The following is a 23,200-nucleotide window of genomic DNA, read 5'->3' as shown; positions in this document are numbered from 1 at the left end:
GTCACAGGGCACATCCTTAGGAAAGCCTGTCCCCAAGAGGAAGGTATCTCTTCTACTATGTCTGCCAGACCAGAATATGACACAGGGGACACCATGTAATCACAGTGGAGATACACCAGGAAAGATTTTTTATGGATACTGACTAAATGAGGTCTTTCATCCTGTGAAGGTTAAATATTTCCCTAAACTGCACCAGCTATACCAGTAAAAGAAAAATTTACTGGTAAGATTTTCACATACTTAAGCAAAGTTGCTGGCATAGCTGTGTTGGAGTCATATATTCGCTTTATTTTTGTTGTAGTCTTTGGATTGCTGTGTAATTGTACTGACAAACCATTTCGTGGTACAGACAAGCCCCAGCTCACAGCCATTAATTTGTCTCAAGAGCTCATTCACCTGTGCTCCCTGTGCAATTTTTAAATCCAAATATAAAATTTCCTGTTTCACCCTGTCATTATGTTTTGTTTGTTTTCAGAGACATCTGAAGGAAAATAATTCTGAAATTAACTGGAAACAAGTAGGAAGCTATGTCCTTCGCACATCAAGATTGACCACAGCTGTAAGAAAAAGCTGCTCATGAAAGTGTCCTTCTTGACTCAAGGAGAGCATACAAGGCTGTAATTTAGCTATAATAATCCCCTGCGAAACTAAACTGCTTACTTGTCCTAAATAAGAAGTCAAACCAGCTAATGTCTCATGACCCTTTGAAGGGACAAAGCTCTTCTGTACATATTTATTAGTGAATTCAGAGAATGATGCCAAGCCAAATCCTTCATTCTTATTGCGCCTGAAATTCCAGTTATTTCCTGAACCTCTGTAGGGCATATGCAAAAGAAACATCCCTTACTGAAACAGCTGCATGGTTGCTTCCTTTGGGTTTTGGTTTTGGTTTTTTTTGGTTTTTTTTTGAGGAGGAAACGGTAGTAAAGGATTATCTAAGGTGAACATTCATTTCTTTAGCCAGTTTTACGTGCTTCAGGTTAAGGCTCAAAACTGGAAATGACCAGATTCTGCCACTTTTTCACATGATGAACAAAGCACAGTTAGTACCATTGCACAACATGTAATCTGCCCTGGAAAGCAAAGCCAGTCCTCTCACAAAGTCTGGGAGTACCTAAATTATGTAGCATTGCCATCTTCATATCCCCTTGTACCACTAATATCCAGAATCACACTAAAGCCATTATATTCAGCAATTTCCTGAAAATACAGCCACAAATGGTAGACAGAAGCTAGAGCTGAAGAATTTATGTCCATGCCATCCCTATGCAACTAGGATAGGTCCATAACCCTCTGGCAGTGATTTGAATTTCAGGGAAAACTATCAAGAACTAATATATAAATACACAGTTGATGTGCCAGGGGTTTCCCGAGTCAACAGCAGATTGAGCAGAGTGGCATATCCAGAAATCAACAGGGTGGAGAAATGGAATGTGTTTAGAAAGCCTGGACATACCTTATTTTTAGTTCTATTGAGGAGTTAAAAAGCAAAAACTCCAAAAATGCCTTAGTATACTTTAAAGCAAAAGTATTTTCAAGCAGACAGTAAAGTGTCTTCAGACTTGTCTATTAAAATTCTACTGAATGATTAATTTTCACCAATGCAAATTAATTTAGGATATCTTAATATTGTCTCACGTTAATTTATTCAATATAAATGTTCATCCTCATTAAAATCAGTTACAATTTAAGTACTAAGAATATCGCTTAGAGTACTTTGATTCCATGCATATGTAGCATACAATGTTTTGCATATCACTGGTTAATACAGTTTGCAGGTGTGTACAAAAGTGGCTGTCACATCACTTGTGGGTATTTTAAGTACATATTAAGCATTTTAAAAATCTATATGTCTACTTTAGCAGCTCAAAACCGTCCCATTTGTTTCGGCAGCCTGGTATCTGAATAAAATAATTTTTTTGTATTCTACTGACTTTTTTTTACTTTACTACTGAATGCGATGTTGTCATCTGCTGGATTTCTGAAAGGTATGATATGTTACTACCATGATTTCCTTCAGTAAAGTACCAGGTTTCTACAGAAGAAAGGAAGAGAGGAAAGTCAACAGCCTTCTGGGCTGTGGTGGCAGGATGTGCCAGCAGGCAGAGGGAGGTCATTCTTCTCTCTGCTCAGCACTGATGAAGCCACATCTGGACTAGTATGTCAGCTCTGGGGTCCCTGGTGCAAGAAACATGCAGATATACTGCAGTGAGTCCTACAAAAGCCCATGAGGATGGTTGAGGACATGGAGAGTCTGACATACAAGGAGAGGCTGAGATAGCCTAGAAACAACAAAGTGTCGTCTAATTGCTGTAAGTGTTAGGATGGGTGTGAGCAAAGTGGGATGCAGTTACTTTCCCAACAAACCTAAGATTCTTTCAGATATCCTACATCAGTATTTGGGAGCTAGTGAAAAAACCCAAAGGCTTACCAACCCTTTCTGTAAATTCTTCCCTTCGAAATGCTTCCAAAGAAGCAATTTCTCTTCTTTGCATAGATCCTCTCACATAAGGAGCCTGGTTCTGTCACCCTTGTCATGTGATGGAAATTCTGTCTTGTATATTCAGCTGCACAGAATCAAATGAGTTTCATTTTTCTGAGTAAAGGTGGCAGTTTAATGAACTCTGTAAGCATATAAGTAGCAGAGATGTCTCCCACATCTTTTCCTCAGGCATGTGAGCCAACACCATGTCCTATGACAGAAATGGGAGCTATCCTGGCTGGTCAGTTTACATGACAATGGGACAATGCCATTTGCATTCAGTTCTGGATGAAAGAGAGAACATGGTGCTGTCTCGTGCTGTGAAGAAAGAACATCCCATCTTGCTGGGGAAAGCAGAGGGGAGGAAGGAGACATGAAAAAAGATCCTAATAAAAGGCTTGTGTTCAATATTAAAGACTTAATAAGTATTGTGGTTCCCTTACAGTGTACAGATGGCCACGGTGATTTCATACTGTTTGCTAATACATGTTTGACAAAGCTATAATGTCATGGCAATCCTTGAGGGACATGGTTATCACTCTCAGACATTAATGCTCAAGAAGACTGCATTCAGGAATGGAAAGCCATTTTTAGTTGAACACAGACCACAATTGCTATGCCTGAAGAGAATACAAGTGTATTTAAATAATAAGATATTTGCTTTGCAAAAGATTGGCATAAGCTTTTGCACAGACTTGTTAGCTTAAAGGCTTATCTCTTTTAATGCTAAGAAGTATTTCCAGTGAGTTCTCACTGAGGACCTGATCAGAAGCAGCTGTTTCCACAGCACTCCATGTGTGCATAAGCCCTTAGTGAGACAGAATTTTCTGTTTGGATGATCAACATGCACATTTTTTTACATATCCAGCCTTTGTGTCTGGGAAGATAAGAAGAATCTTCCCCCTACATTCTTTAAACTCCAAAACTCTTTTGTTTAAATGACACCTGTCACAGGAACACTTATCTACCACAATGCTCCCAATAAGAAGTCACTGTTTATTCACTTAACATATATGATACCTTTCCTACCCCTTCTAAGAATTTCCAGGTGTTTTCCTTACATTTTTAGTCTTTGGTGCACTTTTGCCATGTAAACCTTCAACTTCCTGACACCATGTTAAAACTGATACTCTCCGAAGAGAATGTTCTCTTGCTTCTACTTCATGTATTATTGTCAGGTTTTGCTGTTTGTTTGATTTTTAGTTTTCCTCCTTTGTTTTCTTAATGTATCTGTGTGCTGGGAGTGTTCTTGTGCTTTGCAATAATACATCTCTTTGATAAACTTACTCTGTATCTTTTCTTGGGTTTTTGTATTTTCTAAGATAACCTTTCACAACTCTTTTTCTCTGGGACTGATAAACCATGTGGGTTTGATGTAAGTGCAGACTGCCAGCTGCTGGCAGGCCGAGAGGAGAGATTACCCTGCCTTTGCCTTGCGTTTGCTGCTCTTGCCCCAGTCTACTGCTGCCAGCTCCATCCAGAGTGGGGGTACCAGGATGGATAGCTCGGTCTGACCCTTTTAATTTTCTCATGCAACTTTAAATCCCTCATATTTGTTAACATTGAGGCGTATGTGGGAACATTGTCATGTTGTGTCAAGGGGTTGATTCCACCAGGATCTAAGAAATGCCAGTACATCCACGTGCCTTATCCCCATGTCTCTGTGACACTATCCCTGAGACTCTGGATGCAGCAGTGCTGGCAACCAGAGGCTCAGGCCAGCCACAGAAAGCAGTACCTCTTCCCAAGGCAGCCTCAGATGTTATGATCTTCCTTTCTTCTAAATACACCACCCTTCTGTAATTCCTCTGGTTCTCATGGTGCAGAGGAAGGATCTGAGTGGGGCTCAGGATTGCCCCACACGGGGCACTGCAGCTACCTTGTCAGCAAAAGACTCTTTTCCTTTTTCCCTCTTATTTCAGTTGCCTGCTCTCTTAGGTTCAGTGATCACATCTGTTAGTATGTTGGGATCTAATGACACACAAAAGGAGAGGTAAAAAGAGCCTTTCATTCTGAAATTACTTTACTTGTCCAGAAGCCTGGTTTATACTGCCACTATCTGTCCACCTTACCTGCTGCAGCCCTTCCTGCAAACACACACAAAAACAGTTCATGCAAATTTTCCCACAGCTGCAAACTGTTTGCAGAAGGAAGTGAGAGACATTAAGGATTTTGTTTTATTGCTCTTTCTGTGTTGGAGAATTTGATTAGGCATTAATCAGTTAAAAATAATTTTTACATTATCATGTTTTTTCTACCCATGTTTTAAGTAGGTATAAATGTCTTCTAACAAATCTTTACATGATTCTGCCTCCATTCCTCATCTTCTGAACCCCATTTTGAGCCTTTGCCAGTGATTCCCAACTGAGCAGCCCTTTCCAGCTGGTGCAGTTAGGCAGGTTTGCAGCCCCAGGCTCCTCTACACCCTCCTAGGGATCCTTGACAGCCCCTGCCTGCAGCAGTTTGTGCCATGCACATTGTTCTTAAAACACCTCATGGCCATTGTGTCTCATTGTAAAAAAGAAAATTAAATCCATAGTAAGCTTAGACTCAGATCTACAAACATATTCATGTTTTTAAATTATATCAAAACCAGAGAGGAAATGTGCTTCTCCTGAGGTCACTGAGGTTAAGGCGACGGAAATGTTGTAAGAGGTCCCCATCATCTTGAATCTCACTGCCTTTGGTAGCAGGAACTGAAGGTGCACAGCCTCCAAACCCTGCTGAGAGAGGCAGATAAAATGCCTTGGTCAGAGAAAGTAACTGAACAATTTGGGTTTGAGAAATGCAGAGGGTTTTTAATGCTGTGCACAACAGCTAGAATACTTAGATGGGATTAGTTTTGTTTCTATCTGTCAGAATCCAAATCTACATCTTCTGCTTCCCTGCAAAGCCTCCTATCTGCCACATTAGAGGCCGCCTTGGGCAAGAATGCTCTTCCCTCCACACTTGCCAGGTGTGATTTTCCCATCAGAAAAAAGTGCACTTTATTATTCATTAGAGAGAGTAGGCTGGAAAGGAACGCCCAATTCTCCACAGATTAGGTTCACAGGGAAGGGAAAACCTAGAAGTCCAATTCCTACCTGAAAGAAAAAAAGAGGTTTTTCACATTTTTGCTAATGACTGTCTTGGGTGTTTGCCCTGTAAGCTCCATGTCTTGATGCCTAAGAAAGTTAAAGAAGTGCCTGCTGACACCTGTCTGCCGTTCTGTGAAGGCACAGGCACCTTTCCTAGAGAAGGACAAGGTTGCTATTCCCCTTATGGAAGAATAGGTGGAGACGTTAGCCCTTATGTATTTCTGCGATGTAAGTTTAGTATTTGGTAAGGCACAGCAGCTGTGTTGCAAATACATGGACAAGAATCTCACTTCTGACCATTCCTCAGAAACTGATTGCTCAGTAGCAAAGGCACTGAAAACTGCAGAGTGCTCAGAAATAAGGAGCTGACCTGACTAATATGAGCTGTGGAGATGGGGCTGCACAGTATTCAGCACTACTGCCCAAGTTTTGAGGATGGACAGGCTCTTCTCTGGTGTGTTTTTGTTTTCCCGAATTCTTCCTTTATCATGTACCACATGGAATTTCTAAATTTCCCTTCTTCACTCCCAAGAGTTGTTTGTTCCAATCCCCTTAGGCTTGCTATTTGCAAGTGTGTACAGAAGTTTAACCCCCTGTCTTTCTGAAGCCTGCTGTGTCTTTGCTTTTTTTAAACACCACCTCTGTCAAATAGGAAGTATCCCTACTTAATGCCAGCCATTCCTCAGCAGAAAGACAAGTGTAAAAGGCATGAGAAGAGAGCAGCAAACCCCAGACCAATGCTGAGCAGGAAAAACCTTTATGCTTTGGGAGCCCTACTCGCTGGGCAAGCCCCAGCTTAGGGAGTCATCAACTTTTGTTAGCTCTTATTAGCAAGCAGGCTCTTTCAGTGCTCTCCTATTCCCCTCCAAAGCCATCCTACCACACCTCTACAGCTTTCTCTTGATGCTTTTTTCTCTGTTTAGTTTCTGATACTCTAAAGTTTTCCTGTGAGAATTCATCTATTCTGTTTCAAGATACCTGGCTCTACTCTGCTTGTAAGGATCCCCCATCTCATATGTTGTATAAACTTTTATACATTCCTCAGCTTCCACGGAGCAATCACTGAGCAATCAATTTCTAAAGTCTTTGCCTGACTGGTTGTCTTGTTGGATTAGGACAAAGTGTATGAAATACATAAATGCTTGATATTGTATTAAGAAAGAAGACTTTTTCAAAATTCGGAACTATTTCCTAATGTTTCATAAATTCACGTAAGGAGTAATTTGCTTTTTAAAAATGTGTTTTATAAATACTCCCTCAAGTGCAGCAGTTTGCAATTTAAAAGTTTGTATTAATAACTCTTTTTGTTTTCTCAAAGCGTACCTTAAGTTCAATCTCAATTAACCACAGAAAAGGTAAAAAAAAATTTCTAACTTTTCTGGAGCACAAATAACCTAATATTTAGCAGCTGGCAGCTGTGGTGATTACTTTTGGATTATATCTAAAGTCTGCTGGAATCTAATTACTGTGATCTATGAACCAGGTAATTAAGGTAAAAACTCCCACATTTTCTTATACCTCATTAATGTATTTCCTTTGAAAATTGTTAGCTAATGACGGTACATTAAGAGTTTATCCATTACATGACAATGAATAATTAACACCTTTGTCCTGGGACATTAAAGGACAGAATGGTGTTTGACTGCTCAATGTGATGATAATTGTTTCTTAATTTACAGTGCAAATATCATGCAAGTTTGGGGAGAAAGGACGAATCAAACCTGGAAAATGGAACGTAAGTAAATTATTTCTTTTCATAGAATTGCAGAAGGATTTGGATTGGAAGTGATCTGAAAGTTCATTTGGTTCTAAGCCCACTGCTGTGGGCAAAGACATCTTTCATTCATTTCCTACTTTCCCAAGAAACTTCAAGCCCTGTCTGCGTGCAGGACCCCTGGCTCACTCCCCACAATCTCTGTTTTCAAGTTATAACTGATTCCAAATATGTATTATTACCCCGAAGACTGAGATCAACACTTGGGTTTGACTGTTCCAGGTACTGGGAGTGCAAACATTGCAAATACAGCTTTTCCTCAGTAACCAAATCCAATATATGACACACTGCAACAAGTGGATTAGACATGGGGCAATGGAAAAGCAACCTGTGGTTATACAGGACACATAAATCATATAATCACATAAATTCACATATAGATCAAAGTTTTCTTGAAGAAAGTGAAATGAATGAAGTACAAGAAATCTCTGTTGTCATGTAAAAGCCGGTATGGAATAAATTAATTTGATTCAGGTCTGCTTGGGACTGGCTCTGCTTTACCATGTGAGGCATGTACTTGTTGCAAAACAGCATAACAAGGGAATCTATCTGTACTCAAGTATCTAATCTGAAAAGCCTGAAAGCTTCCAGTTTGATTGCAGCTGCTCTGCAAAATAGCAGCTTTGCTGGGAAACAGTCAAGGCATTACTTTTAGACCAGAACTTCAAAAGAAAGGTTTCTCAGGATCATCTGTTAGACCATCAAGTAATTAAATATCTAGTGGAATCCCTGCCTAGAGGGAAAAAAAACCCCAGTCTGAAACAGAATATATTTTGCTTTTAATTTTGTCTCCAATTAGGATACATTATTTATAAAGCCACAAAAAGTAGTAAAGCAAGATTTTTTTGGTGAGGTTTTTTATTTATAAGGAATTGAGTTAAACAAATGAGATAATTAGGAAAATTAACGTTAAAAATATTGATTCCATATGAGGGAGAGAAACGCATGGCTACTCAGGAAATCCTGCTCTAAGAAATTACCAAAGCCAGATTACCAGACACATCTGCTAAAAGAATAAATCAATCCACCTTGGAACCGCTCTTTCTCGAGGAACTGGGAACTTTCAAATCATCTCCTTCCAAATAATCCTAAAATCCTATTAGGTCAAGGAGTTCGAACTTCTGGCTCAAAGGCAAGCTTTCAATCAGTTCTCGGCCCTTTTTTCTTCCTGCTTCTGTGGACATAGCCTTTTGCCAGAGCTTCAGCAGCAGTCCTCCTTGGAAAGAAACACAAAATTACATAGTCAATTTAGCATGGAGCGCATGCAGCTCGCGGTGTACAAAGGACCAAGTGCGTGTCTGGCAACAAGCACTCGACACTCTCCTGGGGACACAGAAATGTGGACAAAGCTGGAGCTTGCGGTGGGGTGATAATTACCTACAAGTGTGCAGAGAGACACAGACCATTCATTCAGTTCAGGATCTTTTGTATTGACAGACAACGGGGCTTGTTCCCTTGTCACCAATGTTGCAGGTCGAAATGATTGAAGACTTATGGGAAGGTCTTTGTCTGCTCTGGCACGTAGCTCCGTGGTTTATGGAGCAGTAGCCTGGGAGTTAAAATCAGGCCTGTTTTCTTTTTCACTCTAAAACAAAAAGTGTTCACTTTCTGCCAGCTAAGACCTCAAGCTAAAGAAGCAAATTATCCTAATACTTTTTTCCAGGCGATAAACAGTGGCTCTCTAGGACATTTGGCTTGGCCAACCCAGCCTAGCATTAGCACCGGTTTGCAGGATAGTCACTGCTTACTCCTCACCCCACTCAGTGCTCATCTTTAGAGTGGATAGAGGGGAAATCTGAGAGTAAAAATATCTAGTGTAAGAAGAATTTATTCTCCTCCTGTTCTTCCTGTGGGTAAAAAGTTGATCTGACAGTCCATGAATAGAAAAGCTTTAGAAGCAGCACAACACTCTCAATACAGTTCCTGCTGGACTAGCAGGGGCAAGTGAACGAAAATAAAGAGTAATCAAGCTCTGAATCAAGAAATCAAGTCTCACTCTGGGTTGGACAGTGTCTCGTCCTAGGAGGTAATAAGACCCTCTAGCTGCTGTTGAAGTTTGTAGTACCAGTAGAGAATCCTGTCACAGGATGTACTTAAAAGCATCTACAAAACCAGTATATTTTGTCACCTGTGTTTTGTAGCACTAAGGTAGGGTCTTTCAGGTCCCTGATGAGGCTGTGGATTTAGATGCAGTCAAATTTATTTTAAGGCTCCTTTTTCTGATCTGCAAATCAGTTACCAGGCTGAATTAGCTGGCATTTAATTCTCAGCTGAATTCAAAGCTCATCCCTTAGAGCGAAGTCAGGGAAATCTCTACCTGCAAAATAAGGGATTTCAGCTATAGGATTCATTATGGCTGCACCTGCATGAAACTTATCTCTCTCTTCTTCCATTTATGTTCAACATCCATGCATCTTTCCCTCTCTCCCTGCAGTGCTGTCCTCACTTGATGTGCTACCCTGGTGCTCTCATCCCTCCTTCCTGTCCTTCTGGTCATGCTTTTCCTTGCCCTGCTCCTCTCCCTTCCTGGAGGTATGTCAAGAAACCCTGAACTGTGTCATAGGCTGCCAAGCAGGTGATAGATCTGTTCAGACCCTTATTCAGATTCTAAAAAATAATGCTATGTGAAAAATGTGAGGGAAGCACTCTGCGATGGGAAGATGCTCTTTCGTAGCACTGAATAGCTTTATTTCACATCTTTTTTCAGCTTTAAATCCAACTGGTGAGAGAATTTTCAGTGAAATGTACAGATAGAAGAGGATCACAAGTGTCATAGCTAGGCATGCCAATTTTTCATTCTTTTAATTTAAAGATTCAAAATAACTTTGCTTCATAAAGGTCAAACAAAAATAGCTAACCCAGAAGTAGCTATGAAAGAACTGAATCCCCAGGAGAGTGTAATTCTGTGTTGCACCACTGGATGGTGATGTACGACTTATTTTGGTGAATACGATGAACTCAGCATTGACTAAGGATACAGTTTTGCTGGGACAGATCTCTGTTAAATCAAAGACGGAGAGAAAACGAAAAACTGAAACCAGAACACTTGTGAGCACAAAAACTGATGATCATGATAATTTACTTTTTGTTTGTTTGTTTTTGTTCAACTGGTCTAATAATTTAATTTACAGTCTTAATGGTTTCAGATTCAACTGACAAAAAAAAGTCTGTTTTTAAAGTTCCTGTGAAAATTGGGAAAAGAAAGAGTAAGATCATCTGCTCCCAAAATACTTTTTTTCTCACTGAAATCCCTCATATTGCCAGTGTTATCCCACCAGCATTTGCTGTCTGGTGTGTGGTTTGTTTATGGTTTTATTTTTAATTGTTTTACTGTTAGTTTCTAAGATGTGTTTATGCTACTTTATATCAAATATTCACTGTATTCATAAGGAGAGAGGTATGTAGAGAGAACAAGATATTAAATATCTGTGGACAACAGACATCTGTAGGTCAGGCTCATACCTGTCATTTTATTTACTTTGTGAAGAGCTCTCAGTGACACCAGGACCTTATTTTGCCCTGGACTGAAATCACTAATGGATGGGAGAACATCCCCTTCAACAAGCATCCTCTGGGGCAGGAAAGCCTGGAACTCGTTTGTGGTCACTAAGTCTGTACTGAAGTGTGTGGCGGCAATGAAATCTACAGCATTAGCCCAGTCTTCACCAAAATGTGCTTCTGGATCAGAGAGATATTTTAAGCTGAAAGAGAAGAAAATAAAAATTGCGGCAGATAACTGAACTCTCCTGTAGAACACACTAGTTGATCATTTATCCCAAAGGTTTTTGCTCAGTATAAAATCCTGAGCAGCCTCAGCGCCAGTCACTTGAAGCCTCCTTAAGTACTTTATACCAAATTTCTCCTGGCAACCCTGCCTGTTCCCAGATTAAAAACAGCTCCTGAATCAGGCCCTGGCTCCCAGAAGGGAACCAGCATCTCATTTTAAGCCCAGAGCCTGACTGGACATTGCAGTTTGGGCAGCCATCTCTCACTGGTCATCCCACACTCTGAGAGAGAGGAAGGAAGAGAAGAGCCTAAAGAGTAGATGCCTAAGGTACAGGGGCTCATACAGACTTTGTTAGGATACCATCCTTCCAAAGAGGCCTGGAGGTGGAAAGAGCCTCCATGGACACCGCTCTATTCCCCTTACCTGTCCTGGAATTTGGGGAGTGCGTAAGCAATGGAGGAGGTGTGTGCCTTCCACATGAGGCCAAGGGCATCGTCCATTTTGAAGGAGGAGAGGCTGGCAGAGCTCAGAGCTTCGTATTCTGTAGATAACAGATACTGCAGCAGCAGGGAGCAAAAAGGGCAGAGAATGTGAGAGGAGGTTTAAACCCAATTCTTATTTTTTTATATAAGAACATACCTCACAAAATAATAAGCTAAAGGAATAGTTAATGATAGTTGCTGTTCTTCAACTTCAACATTGCAAAGGTTTTAGTCACATAATTTCAGTATTTGGTTACAGAAATTCAATGGACTTTTGCATCTGAGTGCCATGGAGTATTCAGTACTGAAATAGGGGACTCCTTATTATCTTAAAGAACTTATCTATGTTCTTTTGACCACAACTTTCTGAAAGTTTTCTGAAAAGTAAGAAAATTATCCTTGTTGTCATTATGGTTGTTTGAGTAGTCGATATTTTACAATAACTTCTGAAACATGATGCATGGGAAAAATGATCTTATGAAGACAAATCCAGTCTTATTCTTAAACCATCTACTTTCACACACAAGGGGAACTTACAGTTTAACAGTTCTGCTCATTATCAATTTTTTGACTATTAATAAAAAATATTGACTGTGGTAGTCTAGCTATAAAAATAGCTATTAAATCTATGAAGTAAGAAATATTGTTATTTTTGGGATTAGAGAACAGCTGAGTGAGCAGGAAAGAGAATATCTACTTGCATAAATAGGTGTACTTCTGAATGATGTTTCAGCATTTTCAAGTTTTTAGATGTTGAAAGAAATAAACAAACCTTATAAAACCAACCAAAGGCCACTTTTTAAGGGCAGTGTTCCACCTCACAGGCTTATTGCTAACATAAGCAGTATTGGAAGAATACAAATATAATTGAATACAAAACAGTGTCTTGGAACAGAGGCCAAAATACAGAACTGTCTTAAAGGAAGAGAAAAATTTTATAACTTTTAAAAATCCTGTCCTACTTCTCTCTGACTCACTGTATGTTATGCTTTCCATTTTTCCTGCTTGTTGTTTTTATATGAAGCTGCTATTGAAAACAAACTAAGCTCTCTAAATCTTAAAAAATGACAGTAATAATAGTTTTTAAAGGTAATATATTGGCATAATTTATGAACATGTTTTTTAAAAATTATTTACTTCAAAAAAGGCCTTCCAGTCATCCATGAGCTTGGGCATGCGAGACCGGCAGTCTTTAACGCTGTAACAGAAATCATCTTTTTGCTCTTCTGGTGGCAATATTTCTATCTCATATGGCAGCTGCCCAAAGAGACCAGCCTCCACTGCCCCCAGAAAGGGTATAATGGACAGATAGTAATTCATACCTGTAACAACAATTAAAAAGTAGCAGGTGTTAATCACAAGTGAATGAAAAATTCCCACATAAGAAAATGAACTCTCTCCCACACTAAACACAACTGTCTCAAATTGCCATGAATACAACTGTGTTCAGCAGTGGAATAGATGTATTGAAATGTAGTAAAGATGACACTTGTATTGATTTAGATATTATTTGTAGTGTTCATTTATGCATCATCATTTAAGAGCCTTGTATGAGTTTCCACTGTGCTTTACTTTGCAGGAAAGGAAAAAAACAAATGGAAAAAAGTTAGACCTTTGTAGGCTGTCATGGACAGGACAAGAAAAGTCTCTCAAATATTAATTGCAAACTAAGTATAGAAAAACTAAGGGGTTTTCCACAAGTATTGTTGCTATTAAAAATCCCTCTTCTATGTGCCCATGACCTATGAGAAAGGAAAATGTGATATTTTACTGGAAAATAATAATTTTGCTTCTAAAAAATATTTTACTCACTAAAAATTGCTTGGATGTTACCTCAGTTTATCTGTTTAGATTTATTTAATGATGATGGCTTTCTTTGGTCTCATCCATAAGTTGGAGCAGTCAGACCCAAAATATAGGAATTTCAGGCTCAGTTCTCACTGGTACCAAATGTTGTCCCCAGTGAGAGTGCCTACAGGACTATTTGATATTCCTCTCTTGAAAGGAGAATCTGAAGTTCTCCTCTTAGTTATATCCCCTTTGTAGAAATGAAGTTTAATAGTTTTGAGTGAAGAAAACCCTGGGGATCTGTTGTTCTCCCTCTTGGGTGGGTGCCTCTGAGCTGTTATGCTGAGAAGACATTTGCTCATGCGTGGTCTCAGCAACACAGACTGCACTGACATTTTGTACAAAATCCCAGCAGTGAGAACCAAAATTATCAAAACCTGAACACCCACCATGTATCCATGTCCTCCTAATGGGAAGCCATTGTTCCACCTTATGAGAGAAGATGACAAAATAAAGTTCACGAAGAGTGTGTGTGTTGGCTGTAGTTCAGCAGGGAGTGGCCTGCACACCTTAGGAGCAGGGATACTGAGGGATTTCAGTGCATTGCTCTAAGCAGGCGATGAAAAAAAAGGACGGAGCAGCATGGAGGTGCTGTGGTCATGGTCTGCTGAAATCAATGCAAATATGAAACAAAGGATGGAGCAACAGAGCAGTGTGGTGGTTATGCTCCACTCAAAACATGCAGCTAGCAGGAGCTAAGCTCAAGGAATGAACCAGACAGTAAGCAGAAGCTGGCCTTCACTTCATTATCTTGAAAATACATCTTGCTTTTCACACTCTACATATACTAATGACTGAAGCACCACATCAACATGAAATGTTACCAACTGTAACTTAACCTTCTCTTTTCTCTCAAAAGAAGCAATATAAATCTAACTAAACTGGGGAAGGAGGTCATAACTTCTGGGATCAGTCAACAGGTTGAACTTGTCTTCTTCCCCCAAAGGGATGCCTATTGGGCAAGAACCTCATTCTGTTCAAGCTAAATTATTATCTCTAGCTAGCTTTAATTGGAGATTAGAATTGGTCAATATATTTCTTCAAATTCATTTTTGCAATCAGTTACTATCAGCAGCAATCTCTGAACCTTAACCTGTCACAGCGTTCAACTATCAGTGTCTTTGTAAATAAAGCGTGTTAGTCAGTACACTGTTTAGTGTGAGTCCTTCAAGAGCACTAAGGGAGGAGTGGCCAGAAGCAAATAAGATACTTGACAAAACTGGAAATATCTACCAATTCCAAATGGGAACATTGTTGGTGTGTGACCCTAAACAGGTTGGCCAAACCACGCTCCATAGAGTGAACTGTTTGGTGGGATCCCCATAATGGGGCACTGAAAGGCTGGTCAGGCACAAGGGTTTCAACTTCTCTGGGGGTGCTGACTGAACAAATATAAAGGGTTATATATAAAGAGAAACCCCTTGTCTCATGTGACACAGCTCCTAAATGTGGACCTGGTTGGAAATTCAGGAGAAAATGTAAGGCCAGTCAGAAGAGTAAAGGAAAACTCTCAAGTGATGAGAAGACAGTGTTTCACTGAGACTCATTACTGAACCGGCTCTTGCTTCTTGTTCACTGTTTTCGTAAAAAGTATGGAAACCTTGATCTCACATCACAAAGTTCTTATATTCTTTTAATTGTTCTTGCCTATATTATATGTTTGCACCTGCTTGGGTGACTTAGAGGACATAAAACAATACAGGACAGGACTAGACTAAATATTATTCTAGGCAAAGAGATTGATATTCTTAAAGCAGGTAGTATCCCATACACCCAAGGTATATTCAATGTGAGTTTCTGGTTTGAACTCGTTCCTGGTTTCATGTGACTGCTTCTGCCAGAGTGGGCTGCTCTGAAGGCCAGCTGAAGGTTTTCATATCCTCAGAACACTGAGACACGTTTCCATGAAGTCTCAAAGACCCTTTGCATGTTCTTGTTTCAATAGGATAAATCAAAGCTGAGTTTATACATTTTCTGGAGGCAACAAAATGGATATCAAGCAAACATGCAATATTTAGAAGTAAATGAAGAGCAGGAATTCAAGCACTGAGAAAGTAAAAGTGGTAGATTCTCTTCCAGGAAGGTCCCCTGCTTGCAAAGGGCTATGCAGCGACTCTTGTTACCTGACACTGTGTGGGACACCATCCCACAGAGCACTAGTGCTATCCAAACACAGAGAGGGAAAACCAAAGCTGAAGTGAGTACCACAGTCAGTTTTATCCTATGTTTACATTTTTAATTTTATCTATGCTTATGTCTTTGTTCACTTGAAGACTTATACATTTAACTGCTGATTTGCAGCCAAAAGCTTAATTCAAATGGCCACTGAAGGAAAAATGTTCCTGTGCAGGGAAGGGACAGAGCTGCTTGCTCAAACCTACTGACAGGTCTGGGGAAAAGGGGAACTTACAACTTAACAGAACATCAAGGAAGCTGAGGGAGCAAGGGACAAGAGTGATGGAGGGAAAATATGCTAAGGGAAAAAGAACCAAGATATAGATATAAGAATCACAAAGATTCCTGCTTGACATTTTCTCATAAAGTTTTCATTTGAAGTGCAAGCACCTAAATGGAAGAAATCTGCTCTGGACTAATTGTACAAATATATATACCTGTCATAATGTTTCCCACACATTTTCACGTGAATATTTGCAGTATGAGTATTTTTAAGGCTGCAAACTTTTTTCCTCCTTCCTCAAGTTGTCAAAATCAATTAACTTTAATTTACCCAATCACACTTAGGTGTCTTGTTGCAAGTTTGTGATGGAGAATTACATAGCACTGAAATGATAATGTAATAGAGAAGTCTAAGGGGAAGAAATATTTTCAGATGGCTTTCTAGGACACTAATTTATTTTGGAGAAGAACAGTGTGACAGCATATACTTACAGGACCACCAGCTTCTTACAGATTGGCACAGGATCTCTCCATTTTCATACCCACAGGAAGTCACACCAGAAGGATCTGCTAACCTACCTGAATGAATCAAATGAAATAATACAACAAATACTTCTCAAACTTTTCATACAAGAAATCCCACTGAGATGAAAAAGATATAGAGGAATAAAGCAAGCAGACTTTTGTTTAGAGAAGCAAAACAATTACTGCTGCTTTGCTTCATAAACTAATGTCCTAGAGTAGTTGAGTTTCTCATTGCATAGTAATTTGATTGTGTTTAAATTTTGAGCTATTCCTCACTGTAAATGTATTCTGGGAATTTACTGAACTGTTTGAAATCAAGACATCACAGTATTTTTAGTGACATATAAATATACATTCATATATAGACATGAACGTGCATAGCTAAAGCATCATTTCTAATAGATGTAGGCTGCTAGCTCAGTAGAGCTGCTAAACAAGCAAAATAGCACAAACTAAATGTACTAGTAATTGACTCACCTAATTGGGTTGTGTGATACAGAATCACTTCCATCTTAATCACACAGACAAACGTGGCCTTACTGTGAAGCTGAGCATGCAAACATTGTTGTAACTAATTAGCAAAGTTTGCAAGCATCTGTGCTGTGGAAAACGTGCAAGACATTTCACAATTACTCATGACAGAATATTTTACTTTAAGCATGCAGCATGAATAAATAGCCTAAGTCCTAAAAGCATGCCATACGTGTACATTAAGTGTTGTCATGCAGGGTGTCAGGAAGTCTGCTTTAGGTGCATGACATGCAACTGCCATGGCCTTGTGCAACGACTTGAGCTATTACAGAAGCTCCCAAACTGCCCTGCAAAGCACTTGCTCTCCAATAGTCAGCTGAATAATGGCAGTGTCATTGCTGTCAGATTAGGACTAAACCTCATTACCAAACCAAATTTTCTGATACTTATACTCAAGAATGTGCATACAAATTATCCTAATTATTCTCCCTAGCTGACTGGGCAGAGCTTGTGCTTTGGGGCATGCTAGCTACTCAAACCTGTATCATTCAGTAGCCAAGCACTGAGAATTTGAACTTGCAACAATGAGGGTTGCAATTCAACCCATTTTTTTTAATGAAGATTATATTTTTTAATATTTACAGAAAGATTCAATTTTTCAAGATTTTACCTCAACAGACTATCAAAAAACAGGCAACAATAGATCACTCGTGTACAGATAAGATACTTGACAAAACTGGAAATATCTACCAATTCCAAATGGGAACATTGTTGGTGTGTGACCCTAAACAGGGGATGAATGGGAAGGATAAAGTATGAGAAGAAAAAGACAATATGTTGCAAAAGAATTGTACATGAGGTTTACCAAATATTGTTAGCCTTGGTGTTTCAGGAAAATTAAGGTTTCCCAGGCAGTATCAGGGATAATTATAAGACATGTAGAAACTGGAGCTGGAAACATTAACTGCACTTACAGGTCTCCACACTATTTTTGTTGTCTCTGCTTTCTCCTATTCCTTGTGCTTAACACAATTGTTTTTTCACTCTTCAGGTCTACCCAAGCTAATCTGTATTGATAGTGCCTTCCAGCTGTGTTATTGACAACTATGTGAAACCTCAGCAGCAAGATTTCTCCACCTTTTTTTTTTTTTTTTTTTTTTTTTGTGGAAATGTTGTTACTGAAAGTGCTAAATGTAGTTATTCTCATCTTGCTGATGAAGAGCTCCTAGCACATCCTCCACTTAGCTGCAGATTTCTTTTAGCAACAGTTATCACTAAATTCTCCTTCAGGTGTTCCTTTACCAGATTGCAGTTCCTTTGTCTTGTAAAGTATAATTGAAAAAAATTTCATTCTAAGCTTTGCTTTTACAAAGGGAGTAAATGTAGTTCTGAACTTTGGAAAAAACCCAACATTTGTTTTATGAAAGAAGATATCAAATTCGCCTGACACAATCCACTTTCAATTCACATATCCTGTGCTTTCTCCCTTTTTCTATCTGGTTCCATGTCATTAAATATTCTTTCCTCCATACTTATTCTAATATCTTGTTTACTGCTGATATAAGACAAATAATTATATGTGCTCTTATCTCTTTTTTCTTCTTAAGTACAGGCACAATATTTTCTGCTCTTGAGACATACAACACCATGTGAATCTTTCTTAAAGTTCCTGATCCTGGATTTGTACTTCTGTATGTGAAGTGGAATAGAGTCTATCTGGTTTCCTCGGTTTCTGTAGGTAGAACTCTCAGTTTAGCTTTACCTCCAATGTGACAATTTCTGCTTCCACAATCTCATTTCTAATAGCTATGCTGTCTCAAGATCATTGTCTCTGCTGTAAATTTAGGCAAAATACTGATTTCCTTTTATGTCCCTGAGTGGATTATCACAAACCTTCGTACCACTCTTATTAAGTAACAGCTTCACTTGTTCTTCATGGTTTATACAGAGCCATCTCCATAAAAATATTCTCTCAGTAACATAACTTTCATGACAAGACAGAACTGTTAATTCAACAAATTTTGTAATATTTTCAAAGTTCTGTTGTCTTGCATCATGAACTCAAGTCCTGCTTTTGTTTGCCCAAGCTTATTATGTTGATATACAAATGCTTCAGTCATTCATCACTAATCTATCCCACTGCCTACCTGGATTAGGTTTAGCCCTTGCTAACCTCACTACTGTATGCGCCACAATTATGTTATTCTTTGTCCCTTATCCATTTATCCTTCAAAGGCTCACTTTTCTTTTTTTTTTTTTTTTTTTTTTAATGCAAAACTACTTCCAGCTAAGTGATATTTCTCCTTTTAGTATTTTTTTAACCTTCTGGTCATGTAAATTAAAAAAAAATTATCTAAGTGTCAGCCCTATGACTCTTTAGCAGGTGACAATACATCTTTACCTGTCTATGCAACCAGGGACAAATCTTCCCCTCACAAACTATGTCCCTTGTCTCTACTTGGAAGTTGTCACTGTAACAAGGCAAATCCTCATTTTCTGGATGAGGCCATACTCTACAACTCCTCCTTTCCAGCAGGTCACCACTCAGCTGTAGCTGCTGCATCCAGTCATCATTGCCTTGGCCACACATTGGGTCAATTCTCCTGCTGTACCAGCCATCTGTTTCATCAGCTCTTCTTTTGGTGTACATAAAGAAGGGAAAGAGGAAAAAGCTTGCCTAAACTCCAACCAAATTCTTTTTGTTGCTATCTGTTTGCCAGTTAGTTTTCTGCCTGGATTTTGCTTACTATCTTGTTTTCCTCATTTTTAATTAGGAGTAAATTTTCCATTAGGTGTGACTAAATGCTGGCAGCCTTCCTTCACCACCAGGTGCAGGACCTCTGTCTTCTCTCAAACCTACAGTGTCACCCAAACCACCACCACATGTAACTACAGGTTGCATCCAATAAAGAAAACAGGCAGTCAGATATGTTTGTTTACCCCCGATAAGATATTGCAGCCTTAGCCTTAAGGAACCTTTGACATGCATTTCTGTCCCTGGCAGGGACAACAAGAAAACCAGAATGACTGCCCTAGACAACAACCAGCTTTTAGGGGATAAACCCTTAGAATCTGGACATAATTTAGAACAAAACAAAACAAAATAACCAAACAAACCCCACAAACAAGCAACCAGGGAAAAAAAAAAAACAAAACAAAACAAAAAACCACCCAACCCAAACCAACAAACAGAAAAAGCTTTAATTTTTGTAAAAAACATATTTAGAAAATAAGGAGGCTATTTCTAAACTGATCATGAAGAATAAATGTAAATAGGTTCTCAGAGGGAGATGTGAATATGTCAAATATGTCTTAGAAATAAAATTCAAACCACCTCTAGAAGCTTGTAGCATTAACAAAAATAAAAGCCTATTAGTTAACAATTTAAGGATATCATTGTAGAATGTATGCCCTGAAATCTGTCTACATAAACTGAAGCAACTGGGAATGCCTTTCCAAAGATTTTTAGTTAGCTGAAATATTGCCCATCTATACCATAAATCTGGATTCTGACCTCTTCCTATAAGGAATTTTAATAGCTATTTCTCAGCAAGGTAAGGGTGTTCACTCAGCACTTCTTCTTCAAATTGGCAGCTCTGTCAAAGGTTACACTGTCTGAGGCCGTACTGGCCTTGTGAGGGAGAAACCTTGGTAAGGAAGCCTCTAAGCAGATCTGGTAAACACTTTGCTAAGCCAGTATCTTAAGAAAATAATTCATACCTGTACGAAATTGCCATCCATGCTGCAGTGGTAATCCCCAGAGAATATTGCCACTGTTTTGGGGTCCAAAGGCATCAAAATATTTGGCTGAAGCACTCAGCAAACTCTTATACACTCCCAGTCGACCTTGATAGTTCCAAGCACTGATGACAATTTTGTTGTCCTTTACTGGGAAATCCAGCAGGCTTTCGGGGGCCAGGTCCCACAGAGGGGGATAGACACCTCCAGTGACATCGTTTTCACTCTGTGCCACAACAGTCGCAGGACTCAGGGTAGCAGCCACTACAAGAAGAGCGTGTAAGCCAAAGCAGGGCCACATTGTGAAGGCTTGTGACCCAGGGGATTGTGGCTGCAGGGCTTTTATCGGTAAAGGTGAGGGCTGGACAAAAAGGCTGACTCAGACACACAAGCCTTTGTCTCTCTTCCCTTTCCCAGCCATGACCCTGAAGTGGAGTTGCCAGACTAGCAACTGTGAGCAGTGCTCTGTCTTCTCTGTGGGATCTAGGGAGCACCAGCAGGTGTTTGAGAGGAATCAATCTAATCCGTGTCCAAATCCACGCTGTCCATGACATATGTACACACTTCCAAAAGGTTGAGGTGCTACTATACTGATTGTATAGTTGCACTATAAAACGTTCTGTGTCCGTGTTTCTTACAAGCTGTCAGCTTCCCTTTCCCAGCCTAATTCCTTTGGGTAGAGAAGGGACAGCAGTGGCAGAGATCTCACCTCAAGACACGCACAGGCTATGGGTGAGGCATTGTGGGGAGGACTCCAGGCACTGATAAAAGAGCATCACTGACACACTGCCATTGTCAGCTTTGTCTTTTGGCCTCGGGACAACTGCCTGCAGCCTTCAAGTCACAGAAGTGTTGGAAGTAGCCAGACCAGTCTTCCAGCCACGTAGCACCTGGCTAGCTGTAATTTTAGTACTGGTTTGTCTTGTGTAGAAATGGTCATCATTTTAAAGTTCTAAGGTACTGATATCCCATGATCCAGCAGACTCCAAAGGGAACACAAAGCCCATGCCTCCAGTGATAAAATTGGTGTCTAAGTTATACTTCAACAAAAGTGAAACTGTGCAGCTGCCTTCTTCTCACCTACTGCCAGGAATTCTAGGACTTTATAATCTTCAGCTGCTTTTTCTCAGCTGAAGATAAGCAATGTTTTTTTCAGATAAGCAATGTTGCAAAAGAACACTCAGCAAACAAACATGTGGTTTGTTATCTCTCTATTCTTTTATTTGAATGAGAAAAATTGCAAATGCTGCTTTTCAGAAGTAATTCTGTGAGTTTCGGTTGGGTTTTGTGTGCCTAAAGTACCTGGCTGCAAACTTCTGATAGTAAATTCAAAAGAAATGTATCACATTCAAAATTTTTCCATTTACTCTATTTATTAGGAAGACTTTCTAGTAAATAGCAGAATTTTTCAATGATCACGTTTTTTTTGTCTGCTTGTCCCCAGGTGACTGAGAGAGAAACCCAAATGATTTTGAAATACAGAAATTAACACAGATCTGATCGTGCTGTCTTGAAGAAGTTCCAAAAAATCAAGTTGTTCTTTCATTAACTTCTATGGATGGCATTTATCTAACCCAAATGTGGGCATTTTAACATTAACCTAGCTATGTAGATTCCCTTGATATCCAAATCGGAGAATCAGGCATATCCAGAATGTAACTCATTTAAAGCACACCACTGAGACATGTATTGTTCCTGACTGACTGTAAAGGGAGTAGAAATTACAAGTTTACCTTTAGACACAGAAAACAATATTTTTAGGTTAAATAAAATCAGTATTCTTTCTACTACTTTTCTGAAATAATTTCTGATTTATATTGTGAAATAATAATTTCAGAAATGTTTTGAAAGGTACTTCTTTTTTTTTTTTTTTTTGAAATAAGGCATTCTATTAAATAATCCTGAGGATAAATGCCAAGAACTGTGCTGATTGCTGATTTCATGTATATATATATATATGCACACACACTAGGATTCTAACTGAGGCAATGGGCAGTAAGGGTCACCTAAAAAGGAAGGATGATGAAAGGCATCAGCTAAGGCACAAGATATATGGAGGCAATCTATGAAATAAAAAGCACAAAGCTCATAATTGCACTAAGGCAGAAATTTTATTTAGGAACATGAAGGAGTGAGTAAGAATGGTTGGCTTTTTTTTTTTTTTTTTTTAACCATCACTGAAGAAAATGTCCAAATTGGGAAGCTAAACTCCTTCTGTTTTTCGTTAGTCAAAGGGGAGAGTTTGAATTTTTTCTAATGAAAGACACTGACATTTGTATTACATGAGTGGTTTTGCTTAAGGTACGTAAGACAAAGAGAGGTGAATAAACACCTTCACTTTTTTTTTGTAGAGATACCATATACATACATCCTCATGGTAGATCACCTGGTAGTGAACTACTGGTTCCAAGTTTCTGTGGAACTTTACTGTGCATGGAAAACTGTTCTCCTGCTCTGCCTTCTAGAAAGGAAAACCCTACTAACACTAACCTGGGCAGGCATGAAAATATTAATCATTAGTGTAAATGCAAAACCACACTTTCTCAAAAGACTTACAGTACAGAATTGAGATAAATTGATGGCTTTATGCTCCCCTTATATCAATTTTTGAGCTATTTGGTATAAAAAAAAAATTGTGTTATATACTAAATGGGAAATAATGAACAAGAAAACATCTAC

General features: G+C 39.1%; 1 protein-coding gene across 1 annotated transcript; it reads right to left on the bottom strand.

Annotated features, from left to right (window-relative positions):
• Positions 1 to 8,421: 8,421 nt before the first annotated feature.
• Positions 8,422 to 20,822, bottom strand: CUNH6orf58 (chromosome unknown C6orf58 homolog). The gene is made up of 6 exons (XM_041424003.1): positions 20,504 to 20,822; positions 16,280 to 16,366; positions 12,680 to 12,864; positions 11,484 to 11,617; positions 10,796 to 11,034; positions 8,422 to 8,549 (listed from the first exon to the last, which is right to left on the bottom strand). Exons 1-6 carry the CDS (start codon positions 20,820 to 20,822, stop codon positions 8,422 to 8,424), a joined length of 1,092 nt encoding a protein of 363 aa, XP_041279937.1.
• Between the last annotated feature and the right edge of the window lie 2,378 nt (positions 20,823 to 23,200).

The sequence above is a fragment of the Onychostruthus taczanowskii genome, unplaced genomic scaffold, assembly GCF_017590055.1.
Source record: "Onychostruthus taczanowskii isolate IOZ18803 unplaced genomic scaffold, ASM1759005v1 scaffold8, whole genome shotgun sequence".
NCBI lineage: Eukaryota > Metazoa > Chordata > Aves > Passeriformes > Passeridae > Onychostruthus > Onychostruthus taczanowskii.
Note: the sequence above shows the minus strand (reverse complement) of the source record. Positions and strands in the feature narration are given on the sequence as shown.